This window comes from Salmo trutta, chromosome 20 (genome assembly GCF_901001165.1).
Source record: "Salmo trutta chromosome 20, fSalTru1.1, whole genome shotgun sequence".
NCBI lineage: Eukaryota > Metazoa > Chordata > Actinopteri > Salmoniformes > Salmonidae > Salmo > Salmo trutta.
The window spans coordinates 25284955-25306695 of record NC_042976.1 but is presented as its reverse complement, the minus strand read 5'-3'; the positions used below and the strand labels follow the sequence as shown (position 1 = coordinate 25306695).

The following is a 21741-nucleotide window of genomic DNA, read 5'->3' as shown; positions in this document are numbered from 1 at the left end:
AAACTGTAACTTGCCCACTCAGGAACATTCATTGTCTTCTTGGTAAGCAACTCCAGTATATATTTGGCCTTGTGTTTTAGGTTATTGTCCAGCTGAAAGGTGAATAAATATCCCAGTGTCTGGTGGAAAGCAGACTGAACCAGGTTTTCTCTAGGATTTTGACTTTGCTTAGTTCCATTCCGTAAATCTTTTATCCTGAAAGACGCTGAATGTGTTGTATTGGATTTTCCCCAGAGATAACATTTTGTATTCAGGACAAAAAATGAATTGCTTTGCAACATTTTTTGCAGTATTACTTTAGTGCCTTGTTGCAAACAGGATGTATGTTTTAGAATAATTTTATTCTGTACAGGCTTCCTTCTTTTCACGCTGTGTCACGCCCTGACCTTAGAGATCTTATTTATTCTCTATGTTTGGTTAGGTCAGGGTGTGACTCGGGTGGGAATGTCTATGTTTTCTATTTCTTTGTTTTTGAGCCGAGTGTGGTTCCCAATCAGAGGCAGCTGTCTATCGTTGTCTCTGATTGGGAATCATACTTAAGCAGCCTGTTTTCCACCTGAGTTTTGTGGGAGGTTATTTTCTGTTTAGCGTGTGTGCCTGAACTGTGCGTTTTGGTTTTTTACTTTTGTTATTTTGTTTGAGTGTTTCTTGAAAATAAAATATCATGAGCACTTACCACGCTGCGCTTTGGTCCACTTCTTTTTATTTTATTTTTATTTTATTTTTATTTTATTTATTTATTTTATTTCACCTTTATTTAACCAGGTAGGCAAGTTGAGAACAAGTTCTCATTTACAATTGCGACCTGGCCAAGATAAAGCAAAGCAGTTCGACAACATACAAAAACACAGAGTTACACATGGAGTAAAACAACATACAATCAATGATGCAGTAGAAAAAAATAAGACTGTATACAATGTGAGCAAATGATGTGAGATAATGGAGGTAAAGGCAAAAAATGCCATGGTGGCAAAGTAAATAAAGTATGGCAAGAAAAAACACTGGAATGGTAGATTTGTAGTTTGAAGAAAGTTAAAAGTTAAAATATAAATAATATGGTGCAAAGGAGCAAAATAAATAAAATAAATAAATACAGTAGGGGAAAAGGTAGTAGTTTGGGCTCAATTAAAGATGGGCTATGTACAGGTGCAGAGATCTGTGAGCTGCTCTGACAGCTGGTGCTTAAAGCTAGTGAGGGAGATAAGTGTTTCCAGTTTTAGAGATTTTTGTAGTTCGTTCCAATCATTGGCAGCTGAGAACTGGAAGGAGAGACGACCAAAGGAGGAGTTGGCTTTAGGGGTGACCAGAGAGATATACCTGCTGGAGCGCGTGCTACAGGTGGGTGCTGCTATGGTGACCAGTGAGCGGAGATAAGGGGGGACTTTACCTAGCAGGGTCTTGTAGATGACCTGGAGCCAATGTGTTTGGCGACGATGATGAAGTGAAGGCCAGCCAACGAGAGCATACAGGTCGCAGTGGTGGGTTGTATATGGGGCTTTGGTGACAAAACGGATGGCACTGTGATAGACTGCATCCAGCTTGTTGAGTAGGGTATTGGAGGCTATTTTGTAAATGACATCGCCGAAGTCGAGGATTGGTAGGATGGTCAGTTTTACGAGGGTATGTTTGGCAGCATGAGTGAAGGATGCTTTGTTGCGAAATAGGAAGCCAATTCTAGATTTCACTTTGGATTGGAGATGATTGATGTGAGTCTGGAAGGAGAGTTTACAGTCTAACCAGACACCTAGGTATTTGTAGTTGTCCACAAATTCTAAGTTAGAACCGTCCAGAGAAGTTATGCTGGATGGGCGGGCAGGTGCAGGCAGCGATCGGTTGAAGACCATGCATTTAGTTTTACTTGTGTTTAGGAGCAGTTGGAGACCACGGAAGGAGAGTTGAATGGCATTGAAGCTCGTCTGGAGGGTTGTTAACACAGTGTCCAAAGAAGGGCCAGAAGTATACAGAATGGTGTCGTCTGCGTAGAGGTGGATCAGAGATTCACCAGCAGCAAGAGCGACATCATTTATGTATACAGAGAAAAGAGTTGGCCCAAGAATTGAACCCTGTGGTACCCCCATAGAGACTGCCAGAGGTCCAGACAGTAGGCCCTCCGATTTGACACACTGAACTCTGTCAGAGAAGTAGTTGGTGAACCAGGCGACGCAATCGTTTGAGAAACCAAGGCTACTAAGTCTGCCGATGAGGATGTGGTGATTAACAGAGTCAAAAGCTTTGGCCAGGTCAATGAATACGGCAGCACAGTAATGTTTCTTATCGATGGCGGTTACGATGTCGTTTAGGACCTTGAGCGTGGCTGAGGTGCACCCATGACCAGCTCTGAAACCAGATTGCATAGCGGAGAGGGTGCGGTGGGATTCAAAATAGTCGGTAATCTGTTTGTTGACTTGGCTTTCGAAGACCTTAGAAAGGCAGGGTAGGATGGATATAGGTCTGTAGCAACTTGGGTCAAGAGTGTCACCTCCTTTGAAGAGGGGGATGACAGCAGCTGCTTTCCAATCTATGGGAATCTCAGACGACACGAAAGAGAGGTTGAACAGGCTAGTAATAGGGGTTGCAATAATTTCGGCAGATAATTTTAGAAAGAAAGGGTCCAGATTGTCAAGCCCAGCTGATTTGTAGGGGTCCAGATTTTGCAGCTCTTTCAGAACATCAGCTGAATGGATTTGGGAGAAGGAGAAATGGGGGAGGCTTGGGCGAGTAGCTGTGGGGGGTGCAGTGCTGTTGAATGCAGTAGGGGTAGTTAGGTGGAAAGCATGGCCAGCCGTAGAAAAATGCTTATTGAAATTCTCAATTATAGTGGGCTTATCGGTGGTGACAGAGTTTCCTATCCTCAGTGCAGTGGGCAGTTGGGAGGAGGTGTTCTTATTCTCCATGGACTTTACAATGTCCCAGAACTTTTTAGAGTTGGAGTTGCACGAAGCAAATTTCTGTTTGAAAAAGCTAGCCTTGGCGTTTCTAACTGCCTGTGTGTATTGGTTTCTAACTTCCCTAAAAAGTTGCATATCGCGGGGGCAGTTCGATGCTAATGCAGAACGCCACAGGATATTTTTGTGTTGGTTAAGGGCAGTCAGGTCTGGGGAGAACCAAGGGCTATATCTGTTCCTGGTTCTAAATTTCTTGAAAGGGGCATGCTTATTTAAGATGGAGAGGAAGGCATTTTTAAAAAATAACCAGGCATCCTCTACTGACGGGATGAGGTCAATATCCTTCCAGGATACCAGGGCCAGTTCGATTAGAAAGGCTTGCTCGTTGAAATGTTTCAGGGAGCGTTTGACAGTGATGAGTGGAGGTCGTTTGACCGCTGACCCATTACGGGTGCAGGCAATGAGGCAGTGATCGCTGAGATCTTGGTTGAAAACAGCAGAGGTGTAATTAGAGGGCACATTGGTTAGGATGATATCTATGAGGGTGCCAGTGTTTGCGGCTTTGGGGTTGTACCTGGTGGGTTCATTAATAATTTGTGTGAGATTGAGGGCATCAAGCTTGGATTGTAGAATGGCTGGGGTGTTAAGCATGTCCCAGTTTAGGTCGCCCAGTAGCACGAGCTCTGAAGATAGATGGGGGGCAATCAGTTCACATATGGTGTCCAGAGCACAGCTAGGGGCCGAGGGGGGTCTATAGCAGGCGGCAACGGTGAGAGACTTGTTTTTGGAGAGGTGGATTTTTAAAAGTAGAAGTTCAAATTGTTTGGGTACAGACCTGGATAGCAGGACAGAACTCTGCAAGCTATCTCTGCAGTAGATTGCAACACCGCCCCCTTTGGTCGTTCTATCTTGTCTGAAAACGTTGTAGTTAGGGATGAAGATTTCACAGTTTTTGGTGGACTTCCTAAGCCAAGATTCAGACACAGCCAGGACATCCGGGTTGGCAGAGTGTGCTAAAGCAGTGAATAAAACAAACTTAGGGAGGAGGCTTCTAATGTTAACATGCATGAAACCAAGGCTATTACGGTTACAGAAGTCATCAAAAGAGAGCGCCTGGGGAGTAGGTGTGGAGCCAGGCACTGAAGGGCCTGGATTCACCTCTACATCCCCAGCGGAGCAGAGAAGGATAAGTATGAGGGTACGGCTAAAAGCTATAAGAATTGGTCGTCTGTGACGTCCAGAATAGAGAGAAAAAGGAGCAGGTATCTGGGGGCGATAAAATAGCTTCAAGGTATAATGTACAGACAGAGGTATGGTGGGATGTGAGTACAGAGGAGGTAAACCTAGGCATTTAGTGATTATGAGAGAGATATTGTCTCTAGAAATATCATTGAAACCAGAAGATGTCATAGCATGTGTGGGTGGAGGAACTGAGAGGTTGGATAAGGTATAATGAGCAGGGCTAGAGGCTCTACAGTGAAATAAGCCAATAAACACTAACCAGAACAGCAATGGACAAGGCATATTGACATTAAGGAGAGGCATGCTTAGCCGAGTGATCAGAGGGTCCAGTGAGAATCAGACAGCTAGCCGGGCCATAGGTAGCAAGCTGGTGGAAGATGGGAGGGAGGTCTGTTTTTAGCCGCCTCGTGCGTTTCCGTCTGTGGGTTAGTGGGGTTCCGTGTGGAAGGGGGGACCTGTCCAAGTTGGCAAAATAGTTAGTTATAGTGGCCCAAGAAAAGTGTCCGACAGACCTATTCAGATCGCAGCCGAAAAGACAGCTAACGATTAGCTGGCCGCAGATGGGCGATCAGGTTACGTCGCGACGGAGGGGCCAGTTGAACAACTCCCTCGGGCAGATAACGTCGGTGATCCAGTCGTGAAGACCCAATGGGGCTCCGCATCGGCAGTAAAACGGGTCAGGATAGGTGAGTTGTAGCCCGGGAGACACTTCAGCTGGCTAGCTCAGGAGTAGCCCACGAGTGGCTGACGGAATTCTTCAGCTGGCTAGCTAGCTAGCTCCGTAATAGTGTGTGTTAATTCCGAGACCGACGTTGCCAATAGTCACTCAGGTAGCAGCTAGTTAGCTGCAAGATCCAGGTGTAAATGTCCAGAGCCTGCGGTAGAAATCGAGGAAAGGAGAGAGAATAGGTCCGATATGCTCTGGTCTGAGTCGCGCTGTACAAAAACTGGCGATAGCTTTTCGAGCTAATGGATAGCTGAGGACAGCTAACCGTAGCTAGCTGAACTTCAACGTTAGCCAGTGAAAATAGCTAACCTCTGGCTAGCTTCTGTCGTGGAATTCAGATGAGGTAAATAATACTTTCTTTTTTTTTTTTAATTGATGAGGCGGGTTGCAGGAGAGTGCTTTGAGGTTGAGTATTTAGAATAAAAAAAATGTAAAAAGATAAGTGAAGAAAAAAATATGTAAATATATATATATATACACGGGACACGACAGGACGTCTGAACTGCTACGCCATCTTGGATAGAAGATGGCGTAGCAGTTCTTCAACTACAAACGACAGGTGTTACACTCTGTCAATTAGGTTAGTATTGTGGAGTAACTACAATGTTGTTAATCCATCCTCCAGTTTCCAGTTTTCTCCTATCACAGCCATTAAACTGTTTTGAAGTCACCATTGGCCTCATAGTGCAATCCCTGAGCAGTATCCTTCCTCTCCGGCAACTGAGTTCAGAAGGACGCCTGTGTCTTTGTAGTGACTGGGAGTATTGATACACCATCCAAAGTGTAATTAATAACTTCACCATGCTTAATTTGTAAAACATTCTAGAAATATGATTCCACTTTGATATTATGTGGTATTGTGTGGAGGCCAGTGACAAAAAATCTAAAATTCATCCATTTTAAATTCAGGCTGTAACACAACAAAATGTGGAAAATGTCAAGGGTTGTGAATACTTTCTGAAGGCACTATAAGTGAATTGTGAAGGTGAATTTGCTTTTAGATCAGTGGCCAACAGAGATCCATCAGTCAAAAAATGTTGAGGGTGAAATGATTGATCCCTTCTGGTTTGATTGTAATAACTGTTCTGGCTGGTGAGGTGGAAGCGAGAGGAGTGTGGTTGGTTGATAGAGTGATGTAACAGGGCTGTTTGGCATTCCAGTTCCTAATCCTCTGAGAACAACAGCGTGATTTGATTCAGAACCCTGGAGACACAATGAGATGAGAACTACTGTAAAACCACTTTGAGAATAAAATATATTTTAAAATACTTTCTGCCTCCTGTCATACATTTACTTTTATTTGATGCTAAAATATTTGATGGGGTTTGTTATTTGTTTCTTCTTACAATTTAATTGACATTTCTTTAGATATGACATCTTTGAAACATGAGATTATAATGGGATTCTTAAAAAGAATTGTAAGAAACTGTAGTGCCACATTTGACACTAGAGAAGTATAGGAGACTCTAGGGACTGAAAGGATGAGCAAAAACCCACTAGGCACACACTGGTTGAATCAAAGTTGTTTCCATGTCATTTCAATGAAATATTGTTGGACCAACGTGGTATAGATGTTTATTTGAAGTCTGTGCCCAGTGGGAAGTCATTGTATGCTTCTGTCTTTACAACAACTAATGTGTAAAAATAAGAGCGGGGAGGGCTAGAACAAAAAGAGAGAGAAGGAGAACTGACACAGGAAGTGGCTGAGGTCTTGGTTAGCTGTGAGAAACTGACTGTGTTGCTGCTTACCCCATTCTACATAACGGTTCCACTCTGCATCCAGCTGCTGCAAGGAGACATTTAGTGATCTGTAAAGAAGTTAATCATTTGCTGTATGTTGGTTATATGTCAGAAGAAGGCCTTTCGGTTAAGGAGAGCCTGTTGAAAAGAATAGCTTCAAGGTAGGTTCCTTCCTTTCCTATAATTTATGTTAATGCAGGTGTAAAGTTCGTACACTTGATATAGAGTACAGTCTTGCACAGAAACTAACTGCCATGACCCAAAATAAAGAATATAAATACATATGAGGAATACGAAGCGAAGCGTAAGTTCAGTGTTCAGAGGCTACTGAGTTAGATCTTATTAACACTACAGTTATCCACTTGAAACATTAACCAATGTGGAAGTAGTGAAACAACACCACAGCACGATAAATCAAATAACATTTTATTGGTCGCGTACACGTATTTTGAAAATGTTATCACAGGTGGAGCGAAATGCTTATGTTTCTAGCTCCAACAGTGCAGTATACTTAACAATACAAAACAATACACACAAATCCCCAAAATTAAAGAAAGAAATTAAGAAATATTAGATACTGCAACATAATCAAGTTGAGGACAACAACATTAAAATAGAGAAGTTAATGAGTTAAGTTACAGGAGTTCAATGTATTAACATTTACAGCAAATACACATAGTATAGTAACAATGTTATCAGGAAAGCCCCACATCTGCACATGTTCTCTGGGCCTGTTGATTAAGTGAGTCATACTGCCTACCAGACAACCTACATATAAAACAAAGACATACTTAACAGTTTCATTTCCCATTTTGTAGCTTGTTCAGAGTGAAGAGGCTCTGAAAAAGAAAACAGCAAATGATTTGGTACTGACAGACCAGACATCAATTTAATCCTGCCCTGTTAAAGTGTTGTCTTATGCATCTGTTTAGGAACCTTTCACTAAGGTGCCACAGGAAATCCAGCAACACACCAACTGATATGGGGTAGGCTGAAACAATTTTTGGGGTCATTTTTAGGTAATTTAATAGTACATTATAGTGAGTAAATACTGTACATTTCATAACAATCAATATTAGAATGTACTTGCTTCAGTAAACTGCAATGTGAACTGCCAAGCAGTGGACTAAACTACTACAGTGGCTGAAGATGGTACAGCAAGGACCCCTGTTATTTTGTGTTCCAGGGGCAGTGGTGAGGAGAAGGAGAGTGGTCCGGGGAGGCTTCACAGGAGACTTTCTCGTCTGGGGAGCAGAGGCTCTCTTAGAGAGCCCGCCAGACCTCCACCCCAACCTGTCCAACCCCCAGCACCATCTCCGGCCCCAGCCCCAGCTCCGGCCTCAGCCCCAGCTCCGGCCCCAGTTGACAGACCCACTCCCCCAACATCAAACCCTCCAACCCCTCCAGATCCAGCACCTAAACCATTGGAGCTTCCCCCGAAACCCCCTGATATCAAACTGAAGCCAAGCCTCCCCCCAAGGCCTCTAACCAGGATGTTCAGCAGCAATGAGCATGGCACCGCAGTCCTACAGGTACAACCCAACCACACCGCTCATACACCAGCCAGAGTTATGAAAGGGTTATTGGGGTTATTACTTTGCTGGGAAAGTTGTCAAGATGTATTAGGATCCTAGGACGATTATTTTTGTAATCTATCTGAATGGTGTCCAACACATGCATATATCAATAGGATACATGGGGAGATAGTTATTCCATTTTGTACCGTCAAACTGTGATTATATGTAGAAGCCAGACAACATAGTTTAAATTAAGCCTTTAAAATTGATAGATCAAGAATATCACTAAACAAACGGGAGAGAGTGAGCGGCTAGTAATACACAACAGCGAACCAATCTGTGAGTAAAGTGACGCTGAGATTCGAATCCGACAAGCCTTGGCTTCCCTTAGAGGTAAAGACAAAGAACAACTTGGAGATGCAAATGAGAGCAACGAACAGCTGAAGGATATCCAGGAAATCATAGCTAAAGTGCTCTCAATGCTCACCCAAAAAATAAAGTAGAGTCTATCATGTCAGATATGCATATACAGGGCAGGCATGTGGACGAACAAGACAACGAAATTGGCCTTCTGGAAACAAATGTGTAAACTTTAGAAGATGAACTGATTCAGCTAGAAAACAGATAGAGACAAAATAATATGATAATGTTGTCCCTACTGGAAGATGAGGAAAAAGGGGACCTTTCCAGCTACGTGAATCACCGAAGGATCTGGAGCGATGCCATCGGATCTGCATGAAGCAGAACAACTCTAAATACCCTCGCATGGTAATCTTTAAGCTGTGGAACTATCATACCAAAGTCAACATTCTGCGGGCACAGGGAGGAAAGGAGATCAAGGTCCAGGGCCAGTCCATTCGATTCGCCCAGGACGTGTCTGCTAGGCTTAGGAAAAAACACAAGCAATTCATTCCAATCAGACAGTCACTGGAGGAAAAACAAATCAAGTCTCATCTCCAATTCCCGGCAGTACCGTGAACAGGCTGCAGGAAACCTTTCCAGTTGAAGAGAGAGAGACCAGTGCCCTGAGGAGAAGCAGAAGTGGAATAAACAGATAAGCACACTACAGTAGGCTACATACATTGATGCCCAAGACCAGCTTATCGTAAGTTGAGACAATATTCGTTCCCCCTCCACCCAATAAAATCTAGACTCTATTGTCCCCAAGTAATTGTTCTTCTCTATGAAGCAACTATAGAATTAGCCGATACCAATGAGATACATGGACACTGAAAAGACAATATAAAAGTGTGAATACAGCTAATAGTTGTCAATAATTGTTCTACATTTTTTTTTTTTTTTTTTCTATGGATGTGTGTGTGTGTGTGTGTGTGTGTGTGTGTGTGTGTGTGTGTGTGTGTGTGTGTGTGTGTGTGTGTGTGTGCGTGTGTGTGTGTGTGTGTGTGTGTGGGAAAGAGGGTGTGAGTGGGTGTATGTGTGGGTATGTGTTTGTCAGTGGAGGCAGCTGAGGGGAGAACGGCTCATTATAATAGCTGAAATGGAGTAAATGGAATTGTATCAAAAACATATTTTTTATGTATTTGATACCATTCCATCCACTCCATTCCATCCATTATACTCCATTCCAGACATTATTGTGAGCCGTCTTCCCCTCAGCAGCCTCAACTGGTGTCCCATATGAATGGGAGAGTGAAGGAGGGTGAATATGAATATGTGTAGGAAGGATGGGTGTGCGGAGGCATCGGATATATGCTGTGTGTGAATGAAGGAGAACGGATGAGTAAGCAGATGTATAGTAAATAATTATAGTAAATAAATGTATAGAGGTGTGAATGTGTTTGAGAAGAAGGGTGGGGGGAAGACGGAGGTTAGGATAAACTTAGCCTGGGTGGGTAAGGGAGGGCAAGGAGGGGAGGTGGTGACAAGTTTCGCTTGGGGGGACAAGGGGGAGTAAATATGGGAGGTGGGAATAAGCTTGACTTGGGTGGGATAAAAACAATTGGATTTGGATTTGGTTTGGGAGAAAGAGAAGAAAGGAATTATACTACAATGTCATTGTATTTGTTTTTTTATAACTTGTAAACCTGTTGTAAAATGAATAAGAGTTCTGGATAGATTAGGAAAGGATGTCGAATCATTATTATTTCTTGTTTGTAATTACAACGAAGATTTAATGGTGGTTATTGGTGAGAATGGAGAGGGGCCATATCCAGCGGATTGGGTGACTGGGAGGCCATCACACACTTCTCTGAGGTGTGTGTGGGGCCTCCACTCATCCCATTTCAGTCTCTCGGAGGACCCACTCACCCTAAGTAGACCCCCACCAACCACTATAATATAATTTAGAACATAATGCAAACCAACCACAGTACTTCAGTGGCAGTCTTTCTTCAAATATATGTACAATGTATGTATCCACAGTTTTTTAGGGGTAACATTAGGAGAGGAGTCTGCGCAAAAAAATACATACTTTGCTTTATGTTTTTTAATTTTATTTCTGCTCAGCTCACATGCCCGCACACTCTGTATATGTAATGTAATGAATGATTAGTGATATCGGATCATTCTCCGGTATCCTGTTTAATTATGCCAATTTAAAAAAATTGACGACAGAGTTTGGAGAATGAACAGAATGCATCTTCTGGACACAAAATGTATTAAATACGTAAACAAAAACATTTCAACCTTTGCCATTACAAATGTAGACATAGAGGACAGAGAAAAGCCAACCCTGATATAATTTAGGATGCCTTTAAGGCATACATTAGGGGGATGATAAGATCATACTTGGCAAAAGTTGTCTGCTTTAGAAATGAAAATGAAAGAAAAATAAATCTTAGAAAAAGCCCAGCAAAAAATCTTTACAAGGTAAAGAAGAAAATACAATTTCTGAACATAAGCAAGAATACGATATTTTACTTTTGAAGAGAGCCAACAACTACAAGTTAAACTCAAATAAAACATACTACTTAATGGCAATTAAACCTGTTAAATATCTTGCAGCTCTCACAAAACGAATACGTGCTAAACCAGTTACAATTTCTAAAGATAAAGATACAAAAACGGTCATTAGAAACAACAACGTGATTAATGACAATTTTAAAAGCTTCTATGAAAATGTATATAAAACAGAATTAAACAACAGTTGGAAGGATCTGAAAGCCTTCTTAGACTCAACAACTCTGAAGCAATAATCAGCAGACAAAAAAATGTCACTTAAACATTCGCACAGAGAAAAGCACCAGGAATGGATTGCTTTCCCATAGAATTCTATTCAACATTTTGCTTCAAAGTAGCACCCCTATTTACACAAATGACAACACACATGTCACTCATTTCAGTACATCCTAGTTCCATGTATTAAACAGTTATTTCAGTTATATTAAAACCAGAAAATTCTGGAGAGTCCACTGCTGACTACAGACACATAAGTTTAATAAATTGTGACAACAAAATATTAACAAAGATTATAAGCAATAGAATGGCAAAAGTCTTACCAGACCTGATACATATCATTCAAACAGGGTTTATAAAAATAGGCAGTTACAAACAAATACAATAACATATTTCAGTTTAATACAATACCCCAAAAAACAAGATATAGATTCATCAATAATGGCTGTTGATGCCGAAAAGGCTTTCAACTACCTTGAATGGCCTTTTCTATTCAAAATTGTGTAAGCTTTCAACTTTCCAGCTGAAATAATAAATGTAATAAAATATTGTATAAATGCCCTAAAGCAAAAATATACACAAATAATACATTGTCTGATTAAATTGTTTTAGAAAGGGGCACAAGATAGGGATGTCCCCTCTCCCCCCTCCTGTTTGACTGGCATTTGAACCGCTTGCAGAAAGAATTAGACCCAAAAGTAGCAAGTGTCAGTATTGGTAAATATAAATGAATATAAACTATCTTATTTGCAGATGATCTCCTGATATACCTGACCAATATTGAAAACTCAATGCACCTTTTGCTAAAGATATTTTCAGACTACTCAAAAATCTCAGGATATAAAATGAACGTGGAAAAAAACGAAATAATGGCAGTAGGAAAAATAAATAGAATAACTCACGATCTACAGCTATTCTTTAAGTGGACCACAAAACATATTAAATACTTAGGATGCTTAAAAAGTGACAACAAACAACAAATATATAAAGATAACTTTATTCCATTACTCAACAATATGAAAGCAGATCTAATTAAATGGAATAAACTTCCCAGAAATATTACAGGTAGAATAAACCTCTTTAGAATGGCATGGCTGCCAAAGTTTTTGTATTTATTTTCAGTAATACCAATTACCCCACCGAGGACATTCTTTAAAAAAGTACACTCGGTCATAGCATACTTTATATGTGCAAATAAAATTCATAGAATAAAAAGGAAAGTTTTACATCTTCCTAAGTCTGAGGCTGGTTTTAACCTTCAATTTGCTACCCAACTATTCTACTTCTGACATATAGTTAAAGAGGAACAAGTGGTACATATTGTAGATACGCATGGTCATCCCCAGAATCTTTTTCGTATCTATTTTCAAAGGATAAAGCTAACAACTTTGTAGTTAAGAACATTATAATAATATGGAAGAAAATTAAACGTATTCCACAGGAACAATATCACTCCCTAAAAACACAACCTTATGGAACAATCCTTGGATAGTTTTTCAGAATTCACCGATAAATTGGTCCACCTGGAAATGACTTGGTAATAGGAAATACATTTATTTTCATGACAGAATTAAAAAGTAGTTTCAAATAAAAGTTAAAAGTGACATATCAGAGCAACCTGGAGTGAATCTTAGTTGAGTCAGAAAAGGATGTCCATATGATAGGGAAGATATACAAAACCTTGCAGGGAGCTCATCCAACTACAATCTCTTATAAAAAATATATAATCTATTGGAACCAAGGTTTAAGAAGAACGGATGTTGGCACAAGATGGAGGGAAAGTTGGAGCATAACTGACTAAATTACAGTTAACTAAAATGTACACTTAATCCAGTATAAACTAATGTGTATAATTTATTATACAAGAGACAAAATTCACAAATTCTAAATTGGCTGTCAGAAGTATTACAATGTAAACTTACTTTTAATCCATCTGTCTGCATATTTCAAGACATGGCACATGGGGGTGTAGTGAGATACCCGATGGGCTGGACGATTCTCTTCTCATCACTCATCTAAAAACTTGGAAATCAATCAATCTGCTATCATTAACACAATGGAAATAGCATGGGCGACTGAGAAAAACAAATTGGTACAATTTAAGGCCAAGTGGCAAACAATAACTAGGGATGGGGATAGGGGTGTGAGCATCCAGGTCAGGGCAGATAAGATGTAGTAGTCATATGTTGTTGTACTTACGTATAATTTTGTATCTGGAGTGAAAAAGATATATACAGTACCAGTCAAAAGTTTGGACACACCTACTCATTCAAGGGGTTTTCTTAATTTTTACTATTTTCTACATTGTAGAATAATAGTGAAGACATCAACTCTATGAAATAACACAGATGGAATCATGTAACCAAAAAAGTGTTAAACAAATCCAAATAGATTTTATATTTGAGATTCTTCAAAGTAGCCACCCTTTGCCTTGATGACAGCTTTGCACACTCTTGGCATTCTCTCAACCAGCTACATGAGGTAGTCACATGGAATGCATTTCAATTAACAGGTGTGCCTTGTTAAAAGTTAATTTGTGCAATTTCTTTCCTTCTTAATGCCTTTGAGCCAATCAGTTAGAGGTTGTAGGGGTGGTATACAGAAGATAGACCTATTTGGTAAAAGACCAAGTTCATATTATGGCAAGAATAGCTCAAATAAGCAAATAGAAACAGTTTCACTGGTCAGTCTGTGTCCATCATTACTTTAGGACATGAAGATCAGTCAATACGGAAAATTTCTAAAACTTTGAAAGTTTCTTCAAGTGCAGTCGCAAAAACTATCAAGCGCTATGATGAAACTCTCTCTCATGAGGACTACTACAGAAAAGGAAGACGCAGAGTTACCTCTGCTGCAGAGGATAAGTTCATTAGAGTCACCAGCCTCAGAAATTGCGGCCCAAATAAATGCTTCACAGAGTTCAAGTAAAAGACACATCTCAACATCAACTGTTCAGAGGAGACTGCGTGAATCAGGCCTTCATGGTCGAATTGCTGCAAGGAAACCACTACTAATGGACACCAGTGAGAAGAAGAGACTTGCTTGGGCCAAGAAACATGAGCAATGGACATTAGACCAGTGGAAATCTGTACTTTGTTCTAATGAGTCCAAATTTGAGATTTTTGGTGCAAACCGCCGTGTCTTTGTGAGATGCAGAGTAGGTGAACGGATGATCTTTGCATGTGTAGTTCCCACCGTGAATCTTTGAGGAGGAGGTCTGATGATGTGGGGGTGCTTTGCTGGTGACACTGTCATGGATTTATTTAGAATTCAAGGCACACAACCAGCATGGCTACCACAGCATTCTGCAGTGATAAGCCATCCCATCTGGTTTGCACTTAGTGGGACTATCATTTCTTTTCAACAGGACAATGACCCAACACACCTCCAGGCTGTGTAAGGGCTATTTGACCAAGAAGGAGAGTGATGGAGTGCTGCATCAGATGACCTGGCCTCCAAAATCACCCGAACTCAACCCAATTGAGATGGTTTGGGATGAGCCTGACCTCATGTGAAGGAAATCATCCAACAAGTGCTCAGCATATGTGGGAACTCCTTCAAGACTGTTGGAAAAGCATTACAGGTGAAGCTGGTTGAGAGAATGCCAAGAGTGTGCAAAGCTGTCATCAATGCAAAGGGTGGCTACTTTGAAGAACCTCAAATATAACATATATCTTGATTTGTTTAAAAAAAATTGGGTTACTACATGATTCCATATGTGCTGTTTCATAGTTTTGATGTCTTCACTATTATTCTACAATGTAGAAAATAGTAAAAGTAAAGAGAAACTCTTGAATGAGTAGGTGTGTCCAAACTTTTGACTGGTACTGTATATCATGAAGAGAGAAAAAATATGGTGGCCAACACCATTAGACAATGGAGGGGATCCAGACCATAGATGTAACATTTATGTTGTTCTTCCTTTCAGGGGTTTCAGTTGTTCAGAGGTGATGAGACTCTGTGTGATGTCATCCTAGTGCCTGGGGACAGCAGTGACACCTTCCCAGTACACAGAGTCATTATGGCCTCCGCCTGCGACTACTTCAAAGCCATGTTCACTGGTCAGTCTGTGATAAATAACATTCAATGAGGTTTTTCAATATGTTAATATATTTCAATATGCCAGTATATTTCACTGGTGATTGTTTCACAATGTGTGATCGAGAGCAGTCATCGAGTAAGTAAGTAAGTAAGTCATGTTTTTTCACAGATGAGTCTTTTAGGGCTGAGCCTATGAAAAGTCTCTCTCTTACTGTATTTGCTCTCATGACGTCCACTCAGACCATTTTCAAACTATGTTTGAAAATTCTTTCACTCTTACACCATTAACTGTAACAGCATTCACCCTCTATATGTCTAAACTTTTCCTCTTTCCCTCTCTCTAGGGGGTATGAGAGAGCAGGAGATGAGGGAGATTAAGCTCCATGGTGTGAGCAAGACGGGCCTGATGAACATCATAGAGTTCATCTACACATCCCGGCTGAGTCTGAGCATGGCCAACCTGCAGGACACTCTGGAGGCTGCCAACTTTTTACAAGTCCTCCCCGTCCTCGGCTTCTGCAACGAGCTGCTCAGCACTGAGGTGAGTTGATCAGGTTACTTACTGGTACTGAAACAATGAACAGGTGGATGTGCTGGATGGGTGGATTGAAGAGACAGTGATAAAGCATGGCCAATGTAAAGACAGGAGACCTGTCACAAGTTCATCCAGTCGTGTCTGTTTTCCTGTGTGTGTGGTAGATCACCATTGATAACTGTGTGGAGGTGGAGCGCATCGCCGGGGACTTGCTCCTGGAGGACGTGCAGGCCCACATTGGGAAGTTTGTCTGTCAGAACCTGTCAGCGTTGCTGCAGTCTGGCCGCTACCTGCAGCTCTCCGGGCCCAGCCTAGCCAACGCCCTGGCCAGCGACAGCCTCAAGGGCTTCTCTGAGATGGAGCTGTACCGCATCGCCCGCTCCTGGCTGGACCACGACCCTCCTACCCGCCGCACCGCCGCCTACTCCCTGATGCGCCACATCCGCTTCCCCCTCATGACCCCCACGGAGCTGCTCGAGATCTCCCAGGAGGACGAGGGGCACGACGACGGCGGGGCAGCCATGATGCGCTCGGACACGGCCTGCGTAAACCTCCTGCTAGAGGCCAGCAACTACCAGATGATGCCCTTCCTCCAACCTTCCTTACAGACAGAGCGCACGCGCATCCGGTCCGACGCCACACACCTGCTGGCACTGGGTGGGGTGATGCGGCAACAGCTGGTGGTGAGCAGGGAGCTGAGGCTGTACGATGAGGAGAGCGGCCACTGGAGGGCGCTGACGCCCATGGAGGTTCCATGCTACCAGCACGCCGTTGCTCTGCTCGGGGGCTTCCTCTACATCGTGGGCGGCCAGAGCACCTACGACACCAAGGGCAAGACGGCGGTGGACAGCGTCTACCGCTATGACCCGCGCTTCGACCGGTGGCTGCAGGTAGCCTCGCTCAATGAGAAGAGAACCTTCTTCCACCTGAGTGCCCTGAAGGGGAAGCTGTATGCTGTTGGGGGCAGGAACGCCTCAGGAGAGATCGGTGGGGCACTAGTGCACTGGAGATGTTTTTATTGCAATCTGTTACAGAGAAATAGTGATCTTTAAGGTGCATATTGAGTGAATTTACGTTTGTTTTACTCTTTTAGACACCGTGGAGTGCTACAACCTCAGAAAGAACGAGTGGATGTTCGTGTCACCCATGATCGACCCCCACTACGGGCATGCAGGGACAGTCCATGGTGACCTGATGTATGTCTCAGGTAAGTTTCTCAGACCACTGACAGTTAGAATACAAACTCACCAAACAGTTAAAACCTACAAAGTGAAGGCTTGAATTGACTGTGATTGTTGTCCTGATGCAATCAGCTCAGTCAGACCAGAGAGGTTTACAGTTAATGTATTCAGCAAACAAAGGATGTGTTGTTGACCTATTTTGATCCACTCTCGCCGCTTAACAGCTTTGATAGACTTTAACATAACATAGTAGCTTTGGATCATTATCATTCTCCTCTTGGTCGATTTCTATGATGGTCTCCTAGCAACCTTGGAGTAGAAACCAATTTCTCATGTTGAGAACAGAAGTTGTAGATATGGGATTGAGGGCCAGGAAACACAAAGACCTTTAGTTGAAATGGGTCAGAGAGTAGGTTAACCACAGCTCTCTGATGAGTAATTGTGTCGATTTTATGCTCGCGGAGACAATCAGAAAACAGCTAATTCTGAAAAGATGCTTTAAAAAGTCCATGCAGAAAATGTATTATTTTTTATCTGCATTCATTTCAGCATCCAAGTGTTAAAGTTACAAAGCAGTGGCTAAGTAGTTTGAGCCCAAGGGTGAGTGGGGATGGTATGGCAAAGAGTAGGTGGATTTCATCGGAGGCGTGGTGACATGTAGGGGATGGTGTAATGGAATAATGGTCACAGCTCTCTGCAGCTCACAGCACCAGACCACATCCTTCCTGTTCAGACCCAAACGGTCTGTTTTTCACAGTAGGGCCCTACTGCTCCTGTCCCACTCTATGGTTGATCATGTGGGTAGAAGAGCACCCGACCACTGCCTCACAGTTCAGCCCCCTACACCGTCACTCTTTCCTTCTCAACGTCCATCCTTTACATATGCTACAGTACCAAAGTTACACTGCCCTTCCCTTGAACTCTCTCTGTGGTGTATTCCACATCAGATGAAAATGTCATGGATGGATTGAAATGTTTGACTTATTAAAACCAGAGGATATTAGTTTGTACACATAAAACTGTATTTTAGTAAACATGTTTTCATGGTATCTATCTAATAAAACCAATGTCAATCCACTGATCCAACAGGTGGCATCACACAGGACACATTCCAGAAGGAGCTGTCATGTTATGACCCTGAGACTGACACATGGAGTCACCGTGCCGACATGATGGAACTGCGTGGCCTCCACTGCATGTGCACGGTGGGCGACCGACTCTACGTGATGGGAGGGAACCACTTCCGGGGCAGCAGCGACTACGATGACGTACTGGACTGTGAGTTCTACAGCCCCGAGGTAAGGCATGGCACTGGCCTTAGTTTTGGTCCCAACAATATGATAGGCAATTTGACCACTTTCTCGATACCTTACCCTTTTCCTAACTGTTCTGACTTTGATGGTCACATGTCCGGAAGTTTTAGGAGCTTTCTGGCTTGGGCGAAAATGATGACCAAACAAGGAACAAATTAAATTAGGGGAGAAAAGCGGAATTCTGTGAGGCAGCTAGCCAATCAGAACTCAGATCTTATTATGATGTTGTCCCAAGACAAAGACCTGTGTTTTATATCTTCCCCCAGGTGGACCAGTGGACGGTGGTGGCAGCCATGCCATGGGGCCAGAGTGATGTGGGGGTGGCCGTGTTCCAGGGCCAGATCTACGTAGTGGGGGGCTATTCCTGGAACAGCCGATGCATGGTGGACATTGTGCAGCGGTACGACCCAGAGAAGGACGAGTGGGACCGGGTGTTCAACGTGCTAGAACCACTGGGCGGGATCCGGGCCTGCACCATGACTGTGCACCTACCTGAGGGTGCTGTGGACGACGGACAGATGCATGAGTGCCCGCTGGACACTGCCAAGAACTGAGAGCTGAGAGCAAGGACATATGGCTTTAGCCTCTGTGTTTGTGATGCTGAAAAATGTGACCTTTTTGCAAGCTTGAACTGTGTGAGAAGTGGAACGAACGTCTGCAGTAGCATTTCTCTAATGTATCTCTTTAATGTGAAACACCTCTCAAAAAGCTCCTTTTCATGGAGAATATGTTTTTTACTTTTGACAATGTATTTTCAAACTACAAGTGATGGCTTGAATTATGTTTTATTGATGGAAGAGTATTTTGTATTGTATATGAATGACTAATGAAAATAAAATACATACTATTAATCATCATACTTTTCAATACAAAACAGACACCACACAATCTAACAAGTCAACCCACTAACTAGTCTAGGGGCTCCACCCTTCTTGGTTACTGTTGCAACCTCAGACAACCTTTTCCCGGGAAGCCCAATTCCCCATTCAACCATTGGCGAAATCCCCTCACAATGATCTCAAACTGTGTTTCTAATACACACTGGAATTTAACTCAGACTACCCATTGCTAAACAGGAAAGTCTTGGGTATGTTGTGGTGGACTGTCATTACAATTGCTTCATGGGAGCATGGTACAATTAGGTTTGTAATATAGCTACCGATGTAGGATCTTAAATTGATCACTCTTTTATTGATAATAACTTTACTGTACAGCAGCTAATGCAAACTTTTAGTGTGTTTGAGGTTTAAAAAGGCTTTTAAAGTTTGTAATTTCCACTTTCAAATGACAGACTTGATTTGCCCTAACAAAAATGTATCAACCCCTACAAAAAATGTCCATTAATTAGAATTCACATATTAATTCACATTTCCTGTTGCTGTAGCAAACTGGCTCAAATTAAGATCTTACACTGAATGGCTGAATGGCTCTGAATTCACTGCCAGCAGGCAGTCAAAGCCATAACCACTGTTGGAGCTAACTAGTGCTCTCAAATCGCATCCTGATGTCTAGAGCAGATGGGAGTTGTATTTATAACATCGCTAACTTAGCTAGCTGACACGTTTTGAGAGAGAGGAAGAAAAAAAAAGTACCTTCTCAGCTCTCTTGCCTGTCACTTTACCTAGTGGCAATCCCCATCGAAATCAGATGCAGTTCGACTACAATATTAAGTTGAGATCCAATTCACTAAAGTTGCCCCCTCGATTTAGCTTGAGGGAGCAAGTGAAGAATTTTGATCACTTTTGGGGTTGATATTACCCACAATTCAATGCAAACTGTAGTCACGTGTCAAACTCCGGTGACCGCGAAGTGTCAAATTTAATCAACAGAACTGCATTTTCAGGATGTCAGTTAATATGATGATAGTAGCTTGCTAAAATATATAGATGACATTGATTTTAGAGTTGGGAAATTGGCTTCGTCTCATAGTGAGGAGCCTATAATACATAACTAGTTTCATAAACATATTTTGGGGAATTATGACATTTATTGGAATAAATGACCAAACTATTAAACTAATTAGCCAGCTATGATTAACTGTAGCTAGCTGGGTTAGCTTGCTCGGTACATTAATAACTTTAGGTTGGTTGTTTTTAAGCACCAAGGATGTTGCCTCTCCGATCATCGCTTGGGTAAGGGACATTTAGTAAGGTACACTTGGATGTGACGATGTAAAAGGTCATTCAAGGGCTGAGGGTTTAGGGCCGAGGGCTGTCTACTTTGAGTTTGGACTGCAGCCAAGTTATATTAAATGGCTAGCTAGCGTTAGCAACGTTTGTTGGCCAATGAGACTGAGAGCTAGCTAACCAGCTGAGCTAGCAAACGATGTAACAAAAGTATAATTTCATCAACAGGCTCTGTATTTCAGGGATCACAGTAGCAAGTTCTCCTTCTGCATTGTTAAATTATTTAGCCATTTCAATATTTATTTTTTAAAGAAAACTCAGTTTTTGCCATAGTCCTCACTGGCTTTCATGCGATTTAAACGTAAGCTTTTCCAAGGTTTTGGGACTTGACAACAGTTCCTATCCACTGGAGCGGTGTGATTGTTTGCCCAAAATTATGGGGCGGGGCTTAGTGAAGGGTCAATTGAGTTGAAGTGATGCAGGTGGAATATGGAGGCTTTTGCATGTTTCAGCTCTAAGCCTTGTCACAGTGACGTCATCCTCCAGAGAGAGCAGAGAGAGAGGCCCTGACACCAGACCAAGGACAACTAACGTTTTTGACACGTTTACAGACACAAATAAACAATTTAATCCATTTTAGTATAAGGCTGTAACGTAACAAAATGTGGAAAAAGTAAAGGGGTCTGAATACTTTCCGAAGGCACTGTATATATATATATATATATATATATATATGTATATATATATATATATATATATATACAGTGCCTTCGGAAAGTATTCAGACCCCTTTACTTTTTCCACATTTTGTTACGTTACAGCCTTATACTAAAATGGATTAAATTGTTTATTTTTTTCTCATCAATCTACACACAATAGCCCATATTGACAAAGCAAAAACAGGTTTATATAAATCTTTGCAAATATATAAAATAAAAAAATGGAAATATCACATTTACATAAGTATTACTCAATACTTTGCTGAAGCACCTTTGGCAGCAATTACAGCCTCGAGTCTTCTTGGGTATGACGCTACAAGCTTGGCACACCTGTATTTTTGGAGTTTCTCCCATTCTCTGCAGATCCTCTCAAGCTCTGTCAGGTTGAATGGGGAGCATAGCTACATAGCTATTTTCAGGTCTCTCCAGAGATGTTTGATCGGGTTCAAGTCCGGGCTCTGGCTGGGCCACTGAAGGACATTCAGAGACTTGTACCGAAGCCACTCCTGCATTGTCTTGGCTGTGGCTTAGGGTCATTGTCCTGTTGGAAGGTGAACCTTTACCCCAGTCCGAGGTCCTG

The 21741-nt window shown here is 42.1% G+C and overlaps 1 protein-coding gene across 1 annotated transcript; it reads left to right on the top strand.

Moving 5' to 3' along the window:
• Positions 1 to 6552: 6552 nt before the first annotated feature.
• Positions 6553 to 19167, top strand: LOC115155766 (kelch-like protein 9). Its single transcript, XM_029702698.1, has 9 exons — positions 6553 to 6755; positions 7527 to 7580; positions 7781 to 8126; positions 15175 to 15307; positions 15632 to 15828; positions 15987 to 16809; positions 16916 to 17029; positions 18093 to 18301; positions 18583 to 19167. The coding sequence occupies exons 1-9, from the start codon at positions 6700 to 6702 to the stop codon at positions 18868 to 18870; spliced, it is 2220 nt and encodes a 739-aa protein (XP_029558558.1). The 5' UTR covers positions 6553 to 6699; the 3' UTR covers positions 18871 to 19167.
• Positions 19168 to 21741: the final 2574 nt, after the last annotated feature.